The 19,367-nt window shown below is 33.8% G+C and overlaps 1 protein-coding gene across 4 annotated transcripts in view; it reads left to right on the top strand.

Annotated features, from left to right (window-relative positions):
* LOC127881002 (cyclin-dependent kinase 11B-like) overlaps positions 1–19,367 on the top strand; it is a 67,056-nt gene that overhangs the window by 25,394 nt on the left and 22,295 nt on the right. For 2 of the 4 annotated variants that reach the window (XM_052428573.1, XM_052428575.1), the window contains exons 1-5: positions 9,550–9,702; positions 14,127–14,289; positions 15,716–15,942; positions 17,074–17,197; positions 18,147–18,307. In XM_052428573.1, coding sequence (XP_052284533.1) covers positions 9,687–9,702; positions 14,127–14,289; positions 15,716–15,942; positions 17,074–17,197; positions 18,147–18,307 — 691 coding nt within the window. In that variant the 5' untranslated portion in view covers positions 9,550–9,686. Of the gene's footprint in view, positions 1–9,549; positions 9,703–14,126; positions 14,290–15,715; positions 15,943–17,073; positions 17,198–18,146; positions 18,308–19,367 lie in introns of those variants that run through there. The other 2 variants (XM_052428574.1, XM_052428576.1) reach the window with 2 other exon arrangements.

Genomic DNA, 19,367 nt, shown 5'->3' on the forward strand with positions numbered 1-19,367 from the left:
ATAAAAATCAAATAAAACATTGCTGTCAAAAGTTGAGATCCTGAAGATAAAATACATTTGAGTTGTAGAAACCTTTAAATTGACTCAAGTAAGGATGCAATATTGTCGTTTCCAAAAAATGATTTAGTCCTTAATTCAAGTTTTGTTTGCTATCAAGTATTAACTTGATTTTAACATCAATTTATCAAAATGTGCAAAATTTCCTGAATTGGTCCCCCCCCCCCTGGAATATTCTTATACCTTCCAATGTGTGATCATTTATATGAAATTAAGCTATTTCCCGGGTCTTAAACTTCTCAAAAATGTTCTCCTACCTTTACTCCTGACTTAAGTTTTATGGAACTATCATTGATCATGTTTATTCTTCACTAATTCATTTATAAATTGAGTCTGATACCATATGATGGTAGTCGAGGGTGTTAAAACACTGTCTTTGCATAAATGTTTTTATTTTTTTTAATACGAATATGAATTTTCTATTTAAATTTATTTTATTTCATTAAAGGGATTGTCAGAAACTTCAAAGTCATTAATATTTGAATAAGTTTCTTCAACATTGTTGGCAACTATTAAAGGTCATGAAACTCACTGTATAAAAGCAATTTTGATCAAGATTCTATTTTCATTCAAAGGATTCCTTTAGGATTCCATTACAAAAAAAACAAAAAACATGTGACTATGATTATCAAAAGCTCTCATGCAGGAAAATTACAAGCAGTGTTAACCCATAACCATATTACAGCATCTTTTAGCTGTTTTTTTCACACAAGGACTTGTTGGATGACTTGTGGAGACCACTATTTTTTGAAATTCCCTGTTTTTCTCTTGGATGGAGTGTGGTCTCTATGTAACTGATCCCATATAATATCTTTCCACTTGCATACTAACATAATATATATCTGTTTAATCATTTTATCGAAGCGTTATGGCTTAAGTGATGTTATTGACTAAATTTTGACAAAACTAAAACACCCAAAAAATAAAATTGCTACTTACCAACTGACATCTTGAATTCAGGATAATTATGATCAAGCAATTGAGTGGTGGTTTATTTATAAGAAAAAGATGAAGCCATACTATGACTTAGCTTGTGGAATGTCATATGGCCTTCTTTTTAAGAAAACAACCCATGTGTAATCAAGGGGTACCCTTCAATTAAGTAGACAATTACCAATACTGTTAAAACAACAACAAAATGTTGGTTGTTTTTAAAAAGGGAACTGAAATAACAAATACAGGATATGAAAGACAATTAACGAGCAATCACTGATCCTCATGACATTTTTAATACTGTATTATGGATTCGTTTGTTACCATTGCAATATTTACACACTCATAAAAAAATATAAATTGTTAACTGCTGCACTAAAACAACAATTAAATTCTTAATTAGGTTTATTTTGAATCTCATCAAACAATATAGGATAATATTTCGGAAGAACAATGACATTTAACAAATGCATACATTAGTTCTTTTAATTAATATCTAAACTGGGAATATATACTGAATATATGTCTCTGTCTAAACTATTTATTTCTAAAGGGGAAAAATCAGAACACTTAAGTTAGATATGTTTCTAAATAATATGTTAACAGTACATTTTTTTCTTTTTTTACATTTAAAATTATTTTAAAAGACAATAGTGCACTCAGACGTAAAATATCACCTGGGTAATTTCTGATATGTGTACTTTTTGGGATTGTTTACTTTTAAGTTCACTGCCAATACTGAGATACTGGAGACTGTTTTTTTTCCATTTAAATACTAAAATCAAAGCCAAAATTTACATGTATAGAATATAATTAAGTTGGATTCGGTGACACGATATAATCTTTAATTTCTACCTGGGACATATAATATAGTCCCAGTTTCTACATACAAGCTGGTATGACTACTCGTATACAAGACAAGTTATTACTACAGGTAAATGCGATATGACCCGGAAATATATAGACGGGCGGATCGTTTTTGATGTTTATTGGGTTTATGGACGTTTCGTGCCACTGCCAGTTCGTGCCACTGATATTTGTGTGGAAAAGGGGTAGACGTTTCGTCCCACTGATACTATATAGGCAGATAGGTGTGAATAATGCCGTATAGGTGTGAATGATATTGGGGTGTACATTTATGTAGAAAATTACAACAATGTTAACAATTATAATTATAAATAACAAAAATAAAATGATTTATTGTTAGTATACAAATATGTGTACATAGTTCGTTATGTTCAATAAATATAAAACATAAAGTGTTGTTATTTTGTATGCATCATGTGTACCGGGTATGTGTATGTAAAAATAAAATACAAAATATTTGTGCATAGTTCATTATGTTTAAAAAATATAAAACATGAAGTGCTGTTATTTTTTATGCTTCATGTGTATGCACTATATACATAAATAATAATATAACACAAATGAACAATAATACATTTTATTCAATAAAGACCTAATAAAATGAAGTTGGTCTTTTACTTGTAGGAAAAGCTTATGCTTTACTATCGACTCACAAACTATCAATTAGCGGTAAGTGCCTTTAAGTTATTAGCAAACAATGAATTACCGACTCGGACCAATTAGTAAACAACTCACCGCTTTAATGATGATTCAAACTGTGTAATGAATATAATGTTAATTTATTGAAAATGTTTTAATATATTTATGTAATCAATCTAGATATTGTTAAAATGTATGTATGCATTCCCTTTTGATATTGTTAATGTATAATATAAAAGAGTATAGTAAATCTTGTTTCGTTTCTTGTAATAATATACCGGTAATGTAAATTTATTGAAAATGTTTGAATATATTTATGTTATCAATCTAGATATTGTTAATGTATTATAAGAAGCATGTAAATTGACTCTTAAACATTTTTGTTCATGTAATTAAAAATAAATCTTGAAATCGCAGAATACTTTTAAACTGAATAAATAATCTTGAAATAAAACAATGTTGATTTAACATTGAACAGATGTTACAATCAAAGGTGCGAAAGTTACCCGTTATGATTCACACCTATACGGTATTATTCACACCTATCCGCTTATATATCAGTGGGACGAAACGTCCAATGCCCTCCTACACAAATATCAGTGGCACGAACTGGTAGTGGCACGAAACGTCCAGCACCCGTTTATTGCATAGTTACTGACTGTCAGCAAAATTTGATGATGAAAGGGTGTTTTGAATGTTATTCCAGACTAAAACAAATTTTAGCTGACTTAAGATTCTAATCCAAATTTATAATATCTGTATTTTTTGCTCGTACCACATGGCAATCTTTTTCTTCCGACCTCGGGCATGAATTTATTAACAAACCTGACAACCAATCAAAACGCTTGTTTCATATGCTTATTTTCGGACGCGAGTTTTGACTTAACGATAATTAATAATTCAACTTAAGTAAAAATTTTATTACTTAAGTAATAATTAAATACAATTAACGATGCGAAAGCACTTAAATTAATTTTAAGCAGCGTTAAATGCAATTTAAGTAACTTAACGGTAGTAAAAATCAATTTTTGTTGTTCGGGCGCACTTAACGAGTTAAACTAAGTTTTTCTCTGCTTAATTCATTTTTCTCACATAAATAGAAAATAACTCTTCTTAACTACTTAATGCATTTAGTAGCGTTAATTCGAATTAAGTTACTTAAATTGAGTTTAAGTAGTGAAAAACTAAGTTTAAGTTACTTAAACTTAGTTTTTCTCATTTTTGTGGTTCAGGCGTGCCATAGACAAGTTAGAAGTAACTATTAAATTAATAGCAAGTTATCTCCTTTTGTGTGAGTGAAATGAAATAGCCTAAGGGCAGATTTGCTTCATTGTCACTTTCAGAGACATAACACTGCATGCATATTATTACCAATTAAGGCTTAGGGGCCAGATTTATGACCCTAGAAACCACACTAGTTCTGTTTGTCATTCTGCCTATCAAATAGATATATCAATAGATCAGTGAAATGATTTATTATTGTTGTTTTTAGGGAAGCCTCAAACAAATTTTACCAATTAAATAGATCTAATTAGAATTGTTTTTATAAGTACCTGAATTTTTTCTTTCATTTATTGAGATCCTTGAAAAATTGAGTAAAAACACAGCTTTGATGTTCTTTGATGGTCATTTAAAGTGGAATAGTTGTGATTTTTAATGAAGAATAATAACTATATCCAAGTTTTAACTGAAACACAAATTATTTTTAATAAATAAATATCATATTGGGATATTTATTTTGAGACAAGTAAATAAAATTGTTATGTAACATTTCAATTATAATGTCCCAATACAGCTAGTGTGAACATTTAACATTGATTTGTAGTACTCAGGTGTTACCTCTCAAAAATATTCTTTAAAAATTAAAGGAAACTCAACGATGAAAATATTTTCAAAAAGCAGGCAAATAATAGGAAAGTTATGTTTTCACTAATATTAAAGGGATCTTTTCACGCTTTGGTAAATTGACAAAATTGAAAAAAGTTGTTTCAGATTCGCAAATTTTCGTTTTAGTTATGATATTTGTGAGGAAACAGTAATACTGAACATTTACCATGGTCTAATATAGCCATTATATGCATCTTTTGACGATTTTAAAACCTAAAAACTATAAAGCGTTGCAACGCGAAACGATTGAATAATTTGGAGAGTTCTGTTTTTGTCGTTAAATTTTGTGAAACTACGAAGATTGCTTATAAGGTATAAAATACGTCAAGTATGTGTACTCGGCGGAATAGCTCAGTAGGCTTGAGCGTTTTTACTTCAGGACTCGGGCAGGACTCCAGGGGTCACTGGTTCGAAACCTGCTCCGGGCAATTTTCTTTTCCTTTTTTTATTTTTATTCTTGATTTTTTACTGAAGCCTTTACGATCCAATGTTTACATTTATCAATATAAAGCATTTAATGAATGAATTAAAAAATGCCAAAATCTGTGAAAAGGCCCCTTTAAGTAACAACACACACCTACCATTGAACAATATATCAGGCACTTATGGTGCAATATACAAGCATTAATAGGATTAGCAAGTGTATATAACAAGATAACAGCTATTGTATAAAGGGGTACTTATGGTGCAATATACAGGCCCATTAATCAGCATTAATGTGATTAGGTGACATCTTTGAAGGGGGATAGTCATTCATAAGATGAGAGTAGCACATTATCATACAAAAACATTTTTATATAGTTTATCACTGTTTTAATTATTATTAATAAATTGCTTTGAATTTACCTTTTTTTAATTCATAAAGTTATTAATTTTTCCTTAAATTCCACAAATTCATTTAATAAAAACGGGTAATTGTGTTTTGTGTTTCTTATATCAATAAGTTTTTATTACATTTGCTAATAAAATTATATTATTAATAATGAAATAATGTGCAAGGAAAGTTCAATTCTGTTTAAATTAGTCTAAATGAGTTATTAGTAAAAAATAAAATATCAGTGACGTCCAATAATTTGATAATAAACATATGAATGCATGAAATAAATGTTGACAGTTACAAAGTAAATATATATTTATCATATTTAACTGTTACAAGGAAAACAGTTTCGAAATTAATTTAAATTAGATTTTACCATTTTTCAATTCATCAATTGACCATATGCAATTGGATAAAAAACAACAAACACTACATTTGCACAACCCTGCCCAGGTTCACTCAAACTGAAATAAGGTGTTAATTGTGTATTCAAAACGGGTCTTGATAACACATTATTCTTGGTTGCATTTGTGTTGAGCAACATGTATAAGATACTCAGTAAGATTTTGAGGATATTCCATGTATTCCACTAGTACACCAACATGCACTTACTAATGATTTACATGCAATCATTATTCACAGTTAAACCCTCCAAAAAACAATTCTAAAACCAAAAAACCATACAAGCTGCTTCATAGATATTAAAAGTTAATTAAAGACTTCATAAACAAAATAATAATTTTGATAATAAACAAAGATTATACTTCAACCGAACAATTATAAATTTATTGGGGGGGGCATCTGCACTAAAACTAAAATGGGGGGGAAACGTCTGGGGAGGAAACGTCTTTGGGGGGAAATGTCTTGGGAAGGAAACGTCTTGGGGGGGGGGGGGGGAAATGACAGGAAACCATTCCCAAAATGGTTAAAAAAACACTGGCATATAAATTAAATGGAAAACATACAATATTATGTCAAGAAAAATAAAGATGTAAAAATCTCACCTGCTTGTCTTTGATGTTGCTATTAGCACATTCAGCATTTTCAGTATCTACTAAATAAATATATGAAAGTGCCAAATGTCCAAGATACCATGACGTCTTCCTCAAAATGTTAGATCCTTCGAACTCCATTTTATTTTATCCCTGACTAATCCTCTCACACATTAGGCCTACATGTAAGATTTCTTGTAATGTTCACAGCGTTTATTTTAAATCGTTTACGTTCTCAAATTTCAGCAGGTATTTAATTATAAATATTTATTTATGATTTAGATTTATTTACTATTTCGAAGATACAGTCTTGCAACATGTTTAGTTAGTCTAAGTTACGTGTTTAGTGATTCTTACAAACAATAGACTGACATGAAAAGTGGCTCCTTTTGAAGCACAAACTGCATCCAACTATATATTACAGCTGGCCCGGTTTGATGGGGCCTGTTTTTGATAATAATTAATTACCATTTTTCACTTCCGTGTTTATTATGTTTACCAACGCCATGATGGAAAAAAGTCCGTTTCCCACAATGCTTAGCGCGCATTCACACAGGTCAGTAAAGACCGGTGTGACACATTGTAGTAAACCATTGCACTAGAAAAGGTTACATTCCACTAAGAAACGGCCGGAAAAAAAAGTTGCAAACACAGTCGATTTTGATTTGTGTAAAGTTCTTTCTTGCATTGTACATGACATATCTTTTTTATTGCATAAATCGATTCCGCTTAGAATGGCCTTTAAGAAAAGGTATGGTTATGGGGGTCTCTATATGTAGTGGCATCTTATAATCCTCTACCAAGTTTTTTCAAATTATGCCCCTGGGGTCACAAAATTGAACATATGCTTATATAAGGCCTATTTTGTGAAAACTTCAAAAAAATTCTTGTCCATAACAATCCGGCCTAGGGCTATCAAATTTGGTATATAGTGACATCTAATAGTCCTCTACCAAATTTGTTCAAAATTAATCCCTAGGGTCAAATTTTACCCTGCCCCGGGGGTCACAAAATTGAACATATGCTTATATAATGCCTATTTTGTGATAACTTTAAAAAAATCTTGTCCATAACCATAAGGCCTAGGGCTACACAATTTGGTATGTAGAGACATTTTATAGTCCTCTACTTAGTTTGTTCAAATTATGCCCCAGGGGTCAAATTTGACCCTGCCCCGGGGGCCACAAAATCAATTATATGCTTATATAGTGCCTATTTTGTGAAAATTTTAAAACTCTTCTTGTCCTTAACCATAAGGCATAGGGCTACAAAATTTGGTATGTAGTGACATGTTATAGTTCTCTACCAAGTTTGTTCAAATTATGCCCCTTGGGTCAAATTTGACCCTGCCCAGGGTCACAAAACTGAACATACACTTATATGGGGCCTATTTTGTGAAAACTTTAAAAATCTTGTTGTCCATAACCATTGGGCCTAGGGCTACCAAATTTGGTATGTAGTGACATCTAATAAACCTCTACCAAATTTGTTCAAATAATGCCTCTGGGGTCAACTTTGACCCTGCCCCGGGGGGGTCACAAAATTGAATAAACGCTTTTAAAGTGCCTATTTTGTGAAATCTTTAAAAATCTTCTTGTCGAAAACCATTTGGACTATGGCTACCAAATTTGGTATGCAGTAACATCTTATAGTCCTCTACCAAGTTTGTTCAAATTATGCCTTTTGGGTCAAATTTGATCCTGAACCGCATGTCACAAAATTGAACATTATATACGCTTATATCTTGCTTATTTTGTGAAAACTTAAAAAATATTCTTGTCCTTAACTCTAGAACCTAGGGCTACCACATTTTGTATGTAGTGAGATATAGTAGTCCTCTACAAAGTTTTCTCAAATTATGCCCCTGGGGTTAAATTTGACCCAGCCCAGAAGGTCACAAAAGTGTACATGTGCTTAAATAGGGCCTATATTTAAGTATTTGCACATGCAGAGAAATTTGTTTCAGCCTTTTTTCAGCAGTGGAGCGATACAGGGCCATCATGGCCCTCTTGTTTAAATACTCAAAAAATGAAACCGGTTTCATGCTTGCTTGCTGTCAGAATTATAAAATATGTAAGTACTATAAATACAAATGCCAGGGAAAAGTGCTTTTTGTACTAAAAAATTTGAATGAATATTACAATAATACATTCTGAATACTTTAGTATGTAATAAACAGTTTTGTCTGAGAAAATCACTAAATTTTATATATTTATTCAAATTCACATAAATCATATTTCAAAAACACATAATTACTTCAAATCCTTTCACACAATACTGAAAAAAATGCACAGTTTCTGATTGTTATTGATTCTTTATTAATTTATACATGTACCATTTATTAATCTTGATGCATCCTCAATTGTATAATGCTCTGGAGGTCACTGGTGTGATCCCCAGTGTGGGAGCATTCTTAAGAAATCTCCAAGAGACACCCAAGTACTGGTTCTAGGCCCAGGAAATGAACTCAAGAGCATTTCACATACATGTACGTAGTTAGTACTTTAAATTTAATGGAACTAAAAATGGGTTAAAACTAACAACTGAAACCCTTATTAATACATTTTATTTTGAATCAAGCAAATGTGCAAATTCATTAAAAATAATGAGTAAAATTTAAAAATTCTACTTTAAAGTAATCATGATAATTTAGATCTTCAGAATATTTAATGATGATAATGATACAATTATATATTCCCTAAATGATAAAAATAAAACATGTAATGTTAATTTATGGAAAAAAAACGTTTTAATTTTATCAATATCATGGTAATTACAACTAGATACAGGCAATTAGATCAGAAACGTGCATTAATTATATTAATGAACAACCCAGACATTTGTAGTGATTTATGGTCACTATTTGATTAACGTTCTATACATGACCTGTCATAAAAGGTATTTTTTAGCCAGTATTACAATCGGCAATGATAGTCTGTATTGCATACATATTCCAACGTCTATTATCGATTCGCTTCCTCAAACTGAACAAATATTTAATGTTTACATCGCGAAACGTAATGCATCCAGTTTCACTTTCGGTTTGGTTGGTTTTGTAAACACCGTAATTTCATCTTAAAAATTGGATGATAGGGTGATTAAATAATAATGGAAAAGTAAATCACTTGGATAATAGGTCAAAATGCAACACAAATGAACGTTAATAGTGCTATTAATATCAAAGTTTCGGTAAAAAGTTTGGCGCTAGTTCAACGCGCATCGTATACAGCCTCATAACAATAGACTGACAACCTTTTGTGTAGTAAAGTAGTAATACAAGGCAATATGGCGACCGTTAGCCACGAGGCCTATCTTACGGAGGAATCCGAGATAGCCGATGTATCACGATTGGTATTTAGTATGACCGAATTTTAGACGATAACGAAATTTTCATTGGGTCATGATTTCCGGTAAACGCCAAAACAACAACTATTTACAATAAATTCAGTCGTTTTGACGTTTCATTTTCATTGGAAAGTCAACAATTACTTAAAATGAGTAGACGAAAAGGTAAGTTAATATTAACACGTTTTTATTATTTTAGATAATCTTGAAAATGGTTAAATATTATCTTTTGAGTAATAAGTGCCTTAGTTCGGATAAATGTTTTCGGACTATATGTGTTCATGAAGCCTGAAACCAAGTGTTCTCGCGATACTAAAGAAGTTATCATCTTGTTTAAACATTTTCGCGAGTGTTTTCCTAATAAATACAAATTATTATCTAATTTGAATAGGCTATCTTGTTGTATACTTTACTTCATATCAGAGTTCATTTTTTTAATACAAAAAAGTAACTAAATGTAAATTTGAAGCCACACAAAAACAACACCATGCAGGTATTTCCATTGTACAAATAGCTCTTAAAATCAAACATGAATTAATAAAGATAAGACTTACCAACAATCAATATAGACTAGATAAATTTAATTTAAAGAAATGTAAGACATAGAAATGATGATCACACTAATTTAATATTTAAAAAATCATTTGCCTCATTCCAATTCAATGAACATAAGTATTTGATCCCAAGTATACAGTGTCTAGGGCTTAGACATGTGCAGTCTTAACAGGCTTATCACGGACGACCAGTCTTCACGCTAATTTTTTTAGCAAAATAGCCCTTCGGGCTAATCAGATGGAATTTTGAATAGCCCAAAGACATGTTTGATAGCTAGTGTTTTTCCCAGGCCATTTTAGCGTGGCGAAAAGCCACGCCACCCTCACGGATAGACACTCTGCCCTTTTCAAAGGCAAATTTTGCCACGCGCCCTTATCGATAACATCTTTATTGCCTTATGACCTAACTAATTGGTGTCAGCGTCCTTGATTGTCTGTTACGCTCAGACTGTGCTTAATTTTCTCGAGAGACGTCAGCGTCTAATCGACTATATTAATCTATTTCAGTGCTCGATTATAGGTAGACTGCTCCAAAGCTGTGAATTAGTCATGCGTGAATAACCCCGTGTCAGTATCAATTGATAATGCCATAGGCTATGTTATACCAAGCGCACTTTTCGGTCGGCAATGTCTACTCCTCCACGATGAAATCGTTACTTCGGAGACTTTTGATGAAAACCTCAATGTTATTCCCATGGCAATTGTGCATTGCATACATTATTCAGTTATATCAAAACATATATTTTTACGCATAATAACATTTAAAAACACAAACAAATTTATTCTTTATCGCTTTCGTCTTTAAGTTATTATATCTAATTATTGAAATAATTACTGAGACGTATACTAATTTAACAAAATGCGAATCGCGTATACGATTTAACGTTGCTATGCAGGCACCTTTCGCTTACATCATTTGACATTTTAACAGCATGGCGGACTATACAGAATTAAATTGCAACTCGGCAAAAATGGCAAATAGAGTCGTAAACGATCGAATTAACGATGGTCATTATACATTAAGAAGGAATTAATGAAATGTCTGTGATAATCAACGATGCAAAAAAATGTTTTAGATAGCAACAACATTATTTATTTATTTGTAATCTATCTGGTGGATGTATGTCACGGAAAACGAGTGTTTGCATATCATTAGCGATCAATTTACTCGCAATGTTATTTTAAACATCTCGCAAGATTATTGTTAGAAAATGGGATAAGACAAACGTGGTTTCATTTATATGTTAGTGGATCTGTGTGTAATCAGATTCATATGCATATATTGCTTTATTATGTTTGTCGTGCTGTACAGTTTATTGAAACAGCATGGAACTTAAATGAACATTGCAAGGTAAATATATTAATATAAATCATAGTAAGTTAAATACATCAATTACCATTACATGTGCTTGTTCATATGTTATTTTTTCCACAACTGCTTCTGATGCGATTACATGTTTTCCCGTTATTCAGGGAACGTTTTTGCCCTTTTTTGCCTAAACTGCGCGCTAAAATGCCCTTTTTGAAAGTAATGCACCATGCCCCTTTGCCCGTCTGGGAAAAACACTAATAGCCCAAAGAGGTCAATATAAATTTTATGACTTTTTTTGCCAGGAACACCAAAATAGTTATTAACAATCAGAAAATCTACTTCCATTAGTAACAACAGATGCATGTGATTACAGTAATGAAGGATATTCTGTTTCCTGTTGAAATGCATTTTATACAAAATGCACCAGATGATTATGCTGTTTATTGTAACTTTATTATTACACATGTTCTCATTCAAGGATTTCATTAATCAGTTTGACCGGTGTTTGGTTTTATTTAAAAGCAAATTGATTTTTCTCTTATTATTACTAGGACAATCGTCGGTGAATTTCCGAATTGTCGGCATGTGGCTTCAGAACAAAAAGGCCACTGTGTGTGTAAATTGCCCAATCTACCAAATGACAATGTCTGCTTCTTTAATTTACTCCCGATGTTTTGATAAGCATGTGTTAACCGTGAAAAGTATTGTATATTCGTAAACAGATTATAAGTAGGTCACGTAGCAGAACGAGATTACAGAATAAACGAAAGTACTACAATAATTAATAATTAGTTGAAAAAAACGTCTTTTAATACGCAAGAATAATTGATTAAAACACATGGAAATCTAACTGTAATAAGGATCAATTTGTTTGTAACCCAATGCGTACAATATCCCTTGCAGACTCTTTTATTTTTATTGAAAAATTACTTCGTCCATTTTTCATGAATTATAAATACATTTTCGAAAAACGCTTCTAAAATTAAATACGCTTCTAGATTGGTCATTATTTTAAAACATTACGAAGTGACCGATGCGCGAACATCCCGGAACGTGATCTACGCATGGTCAGTTTGAATAATCTCATCTCGATTGGGTGTCATCATTACTTTAAATAGCAACATACCCGGATGTTTACACAACAGTTTTTTAAAAATGGCGGCCGCATGTGTTCATGCAATTCTTTAAAACGTATAACGTCATTTTAGTCATTAAAATAGCGAATTTAATCGTGCCTCTTAAAAACGCGTATAAATCAGGTTATTGATATAACGCTCAAATATTTAATCGACCGGTTGGGCTATTTTATAAGCATTTAGGATCGACCGACCGGCCCAAGAATCGACTCGGGCTTCGGGCTTGTAGGCTAATTCGAAGACTGCGGACGACACATTCCGCTTGTAAGCCTTCTATGGTATCAGGGCCCTTGTTTTGCACTCTTTACCGCCGAATATCGGCTTTCCCCCATGAAAAAAGTATACTTGTTTCCTCTTTCTCAGCTTAAAATTCCCCCTCCAATTTTTTTTTTTTTTTTTTTAACTTTTATACCTATGTTGCCAGCTGGTATCGTGCTACTAACCTTTGATTAAATGTATATTTATGTAAATCACATTAAAATATAGCAATTTTAGGTGTTGAATGGTTGGTGAAAAGATCTTCTAAAATTCCCCTTTTTGCCCAAAACGACGCGAAATTCCCCCTCATGAGGGCTGTAGGTGGCTTCCCCTGGCGGCAAGAGAGGGCCCTGGGTATTTTTTGTTTTAAGGAAGTCTTTTCTTATAGAAAATTCAGTTTTTGTGGAAAGTGTCATCCCTGATGGGCCTGTGTGAACTGCACAGACTAAGCTTGGACAACTCTTAACGAACACGCATTAAGCCCCTAAGGCCTTATTATTCCCCCCTTCGAAGAAGAGGGGGTATATTGTTTTGCCAGATGTCAGTCTGTCTGTTTGTAGACCTGTCCGTTTCCAATCAATTACTCGTGAAAGAATTGACAGATTCGCTCGATACTTCACAAGTGCATTGGCCTTGGACAGTCGATGACCCCTATTGAAATTGGGGTCACTAGGAGTAGGTCAAGGTCACTGTCACAATAAGTATGAAAATTATTTCCGATCAATAACTCAACAAATTGACCGACTGGCTTGATACTTCACATGTGCATTGGCCTTGGACAGTAAATGACCCCTTATTAAAATAGGGGGCACTTGGTTAAAAGTCAAGGACACTGGCACAATAAGTGTGACGATCGTTTCCTATCAATAACTCGTCAACAAATTGACCGATTGGCTTGATACTTCCCATGTGTATTGGACTTAGGCATTAGATGACCTCTAGCTCTATTGAAATTGGGGTCACTAGGTCAAATGTCATGGTCACTGTCACAATAAGTGGGAAAATCGTTTCTGATCAATAACTTGTCAACAAATTGACCGATATTGGTTTGGTTTATACTTCCCATGTGCATTTGCCTTGGAGAGTAGATGACCCCTAGTCAAATTGGGGTGACTTGGTCAAAGGTCACTGTCACAATAACTTCAATTGCAATTAGTGTAAAAATTGTTAACAATCAATAAATCGTCAACAAATTGACTGATTGGCTTGATAATTCACATGTGCATTGGCCTTGGACAGTAGATGACCCCTATTGAAATTGAGGTCGCTACTTCAAAGCCATGTTTGGTGGCGTATGTCTCCGACCCCCGAACTTTTGTTTAATTCTAGTGACACTTGTGTCTGACCGGAGTCCGGTGGAGCAGGGAGAGCTAGCATCCAGTAGTCCGGAGGTGGAGATGAGAAGCATGGAAAGTGAGGAGGAGGAGGAGGAACAGGGGGATGAGCAAGAGGAGGAGCAAACACAGAGTGACGACAACCGCAGTGAGCATGTGTAAGTATGGGTAGGTGTAACACATGTAACCAGGGTGTTTGATGCTTACACTGAATTTCAAAAAGTTATTGCCACACACCCTTGTCATTTTTGCAATTCTCTTGCAATTATTTTTATGTCCCCCACCACTATAGTGGGGGACATATTGTTTTTGCCTTGTCATTTTTGCAATTCTCTTGCAATTATTTTTATGTCCCCCACCACTATAGTGGGGGACATATTGTTTTTGCCCTGTCTGTTGGTTGGTCTGTTGGTTGGTTGGTTGGTCTGTTTGCGCCAACTTTAACATTTTGCAATAACCTTTGCTATATTTAATATAGCAACTTGATATTTGGCATGCATGTGTATCTCATGGAGCTGCACATTTTGAGTGGTGAAAGGTCAAGGTCATCCTTCAAGGTCAAAAGTCAAATATATAGCTTCAAAGCAGCGCAAAAGGGGACATAGTATTTCTGACAAACACATATCTTGTCAGTGATTTTTTTTGCTCAAATTTACAGCCGATTTTCGGCTGCTTTCCAATCGCAAAAATACACGTTTTTCCCCAAAAATCTGACGAAAATTTCCCCAAAAAAAGCCCACTTCCAAAAAAAAAAAATTTTTTTTTTTTTTTAGAAAGAAGTCTCATATAACTTAATTATGATTTCTTAATTCTAGGTCTCAACTTTATTTTTAAACATCTCACAAAATATATAACTTGAATTTAGTCATTTTTGTCCATAAATCATTCCCAAACTTGCCACTTTTATTGATTAAAAATAATCCCAATTTGACCAGACTCCTTTTCTAGAAAACTCCCTGAACATGCACTTAAAAACAATATCACTTCTGTTACTTATAATCCTATTTATAATGCTTAATTTTTCCCAATTTCATGGTTTATCGCGCTATTTTTTCTAATTTCACGGTTTATCGCGCTAATTTTCCCAATTCAAATGGCACAGGCTGTAACAAATTAAAGCAAAAAAAATCACTGCTTGTTTATAAAGGAATTATGTGTATCACTGAAAGGCAACCTTTTGGAAAAAATCACTAATCTGCTGGCTCAAATAAAGCTGACCCATTTATAATCTTTTCAAAATCACACACCATATCAACTGTTATTATTTATTGTAAGCTATCATTGATTGATATAATGGACCAGCGTTGTTTGTACCTGTACCGAGGGATTCGTGGGGGTTTCTAAACTCGTGAAAACTCTGGGATCAGTCTTTTGACAGCGGGTTCCTGTAGACAGCTTTTCTGCCTAAAGTGCATTCCAGATAATCCTGTGCAGTCTGCACAGGCTAATCAGAGGTGACACTACTGCTGTTATGGATTTTTTAATTTAAAGTAAATCTCTTCTTATAAAAAGTCCAGTTTATGTGGAAATGTTTGGACTTGCATAAAGCCCAGTTTTCTCAGAACTTGGCTCCACTGTTTTCAGGGAGTCCGATGATGATGACGACGGTTTACTTATAAAGCCCCCACCAGTGCCTGTGAAAAAGAAGCACAAACACAAACAGCACAAGGACGAGAAACGAAGAGAGAAGCATAAAGAGCACAGAAAGGAGGGCCGAGAGGATCTGCAGAGTCGAGGGGACCAGCCCCGAGGGGCCAGGGACAGGCCTGAGAGGGAGGTCAGGATTGAGCCACGAGATGACAGGCCTAGAGGTACTTCAAAGGCCTTGCTATTTATTAATTATTATCCCCCCCACAGTCGGAGGGATATTGTTTTGGCGTTGTCCGTCTGTCCGGTACTTTTGTGTCCGGAGCCATATCTTGGAAGTGCTTTGGCTGATTTCATTTAAACGTGGTATGAGTGTATATGTGGATAAGAGGATGATGCACGCCAAATGGCATTGTACACCATCTGTTAATAACGGAGTTATGGCCCTTTGTATCTTGAAAAAATGCTTTTTTGTGTGTCCGGAGCCATTTCTTAAAAGTGCTTTGACGGATTTCATTGAAACTTGGTGTGAGTATATGTATGGATAAGAGGATGATGCACGTTGGCGTTGTCCATCCGTCCAGAAAACTTTTGTGTCCGGAAGTATATTGGCGGAGTATATCAATTCAACGAATTTGCTTGTTTGTTTTTTTTATTTTTATGTATTTTATCATTTAATTAAAAAAAAAATTTTTTTTTTAAACCCCCAGCTTTGATGATGACTAAAGGTTATAAATTGTTTACGCTGTCCATGTGGTTGATGGGGGCAGACATTTTGTGTCTAGCTCACAACTATGTCGTGCATTATGGCCTTTAAAAATAAAATGGCACAAATGATCATAGTACAGATGTTGTTCACCACATTGAAAACTTGGTGTTTTTGCATATTTTTTATAAGAAAATACATGTAGTGAAAGTACATGTTCATGCCATGCCCATTATTTTGTCCTTAATTATGGGATTTTCAAATAAATGGGCTCAAGTGATCATTGTATCAAGACTAGGGAGTATGTGCAATAATATATGGCTGATAATGGCTCGCTTTGAGATGAAATCTCATCACATCAGACTCGTTCGCATATTCCTCATTCAGATAAAAAAACATGTCTGACCCATATTTTTTTGGTAAATTTTGTCATTTTGAAATAAATTTGCACATATGATCATCAAATCAAGGCAATTTGTAGTGTTCAACAACAATGTCACTTGCTTTTCTTTACCACAGCACTGATAAGATCACTTATACTGTCTTATTCTAAACTTTGTGCCCCATATTCACAATTTTAGATATAAGACAATCTCAGATTGTGTTGTTGAAATATTCACATAAAGCCCATTTCCATTGGAATGTTCAGGACACGAAAGACACATTTCTGCAGAGAGAAACAAGCCCCTGATGAGTGGACGTGAGAGGGAAAGGGAGCTCAAAGAGAAACTCATCAAAGAGCAAGAGAAACGGGAGAAATCTCGAATGGAAAGGTACACAGACTTGCCTTTGAGCAATTACTTCCGGATATTTACGTCCTGGTTTCGGTCAGACTCGCTCAAACGCTTGCGAATTTACGACATATAAATATTGTAGCAAGCGTCTTCTTGATCAAGATCGCCGTGAATAGACATGGGCCAATCAGTTTTACTAGTGAAAACTTAAAATCTCTCTCAAACAGAAATTAGCAAGGGGAGGTCGAGGTAATATGACTAGGAAGTTAAACTCATTCATAAAATTTGAATTTGATTTCAAATTTATGAATTTCATTTCATTCGTTAAACTTACCAGTCATACTTTGTTTACATTTAGGATAGATTTCAAAGCAGTATACTCACCGACTCGAAATCTCGAATGGAAAGGTACACAGACTTGTCTTTGAGCCATGTTATGGGAAAACAGGGCTAAAAGCATGTCCCAGATAAGCCTGTGAGTCATGGACAACAATTACCAATTAAGTCAAGAAGAATAAGCTGTTGGCGCTATTCTTCTGTTTGTGTAAGCCTTGTGGGGTGAAAACTAGACTCAATGCATGTTCCTAAAGTGTCATCACAGATTAGCCTGTGTAATCCACACAGGCTTATCAGGGACAACACATTCTGCCATTAAGTCAAGTAGAGTAGAATGAGTTGTTTGTGCCTTTCCTTTGTTTGTTTAAGCCTTTCCTTTGTTTGTTTAAGCCCTGATCAGGGAAAACTCTGCTTAATGCATGTGCATAAAGAATTGTTCCAGACTAGCCTGTGCAGTCCACACAGGATTATAGGTGACAGCACACCGCATTAACTGGATTTTTGCTCAGAATAGAATTCTTTGAAAACAGAAAATTTAAAATATTGGAAACTGTCGTCCCTGATTAGCCTGTGCAGACTGGGACGACACTTTACACTATCATTTAGCCCAGTTTTCCCAGAATAAGGCATATCTTTGTTTGTTGTACTTCAGAGAACGTCTTGAAAGGTTGGAGAGGGAGAAGGCCAGAATAGAGCGGGAAAAGACCCGGGAGCACCGTATCCGGGAGGAACGGGAAAAACGGGAATATGAGAGACGACGAAGGAAGGACGAAGATAGGAGGCTGCAACAGATGAGAAAGGAGCGTGAAGAAAGTAATTCCCATTTTTCTTCAAAAATTATAAATGACAGAGAAAAATGTTTCATTTCCATTGTTCTACCTTGATTATATAATTTGTAATTTTTCAGTTTTTTATGCCCGCGAAGGAGGGAATATAGTGATCGCACTGTCTGTCTGTCCATCCGTCACACTTTGCGTTTAGGTTTCGAAAAATGCTCATGGCTTCTATGTCCCTTCAGATGTAACCTTCATATTTGGTATGCATATGTCTATGGACAAGGCCTTTCCATACGCACTCAAATTTTGACCCCTTTAACTTTGACCTTGAACTTAGGGTCTGCGTTAAGGTTTCGAAAAGTGTGTTTAGGTTTCGAAAAATGCTCATAATTTCTATCAAAGCATTTATCGGTGGCATATGTCATCCTATGGAGACAGCTCTTGTTATTTCTATTTTCCATTTTAAATTACATCTGAGAAATCATGTTTATTCTACTTTTCTACACAAAAATTATATTTGAAAAAGAATTATTCATATTGTTTTACTCAAATAATATAATTTTAGACATCATTTCTATTGCTTACTTAAATAATATACCTGAGAAAACAGGGTTGGTTTATTGTGTAGCGATATATAAATTTATAAAAGTCTTTTTCTTTTCATTTTCCCTCTTTTATTATATCTGAGATTTTTTTTCATTCCCATTTTCCTACTCAATTTATATAATTGAGAAATAATTTATCTTTTCTTTTTCCTACTGGAATTATGTTACTGAAAAGACAAGGTTGGTTAGCCAGTGGAGATATTATATAAGATAATTCAGATTTTTTTCTCCATTTTCCTACTTTAATTATGTTAGATTTTTTAAATTCCCATTGTCCAATTCAATTTATATTTGATTTTTTATCGTTTTTGCTTATTAACATGTAACTAGAAGAAAGGTTTGATAGGGCTCGTTTGTTAGATTATACAATTCAGATTTTTTATGCCCTGTTTCGAAGAAAAGGGGGTATATAGTTTTCGCACTGTCAGTCTGTTAGTCTGGCTGTCTGTCTGTCACACTTTTCGTGTCCACTCTCTATTTCAAATACTTTTC

Source organism: Dreissena polymorpha, chromosome 5 (assembly GCF_020536995.1).
Source record: "Dreissena polymorpha isolate Duluth1 chromosome 5, UMN_Dpol_1.0, whole genome shotgun sequence".
Lineage (NCBI taxonomy): Eukaryota > Metazoa > Mollusca > Bivalvia > Myida > Dreissenidae > Dreissena > Dreissena polymorpha.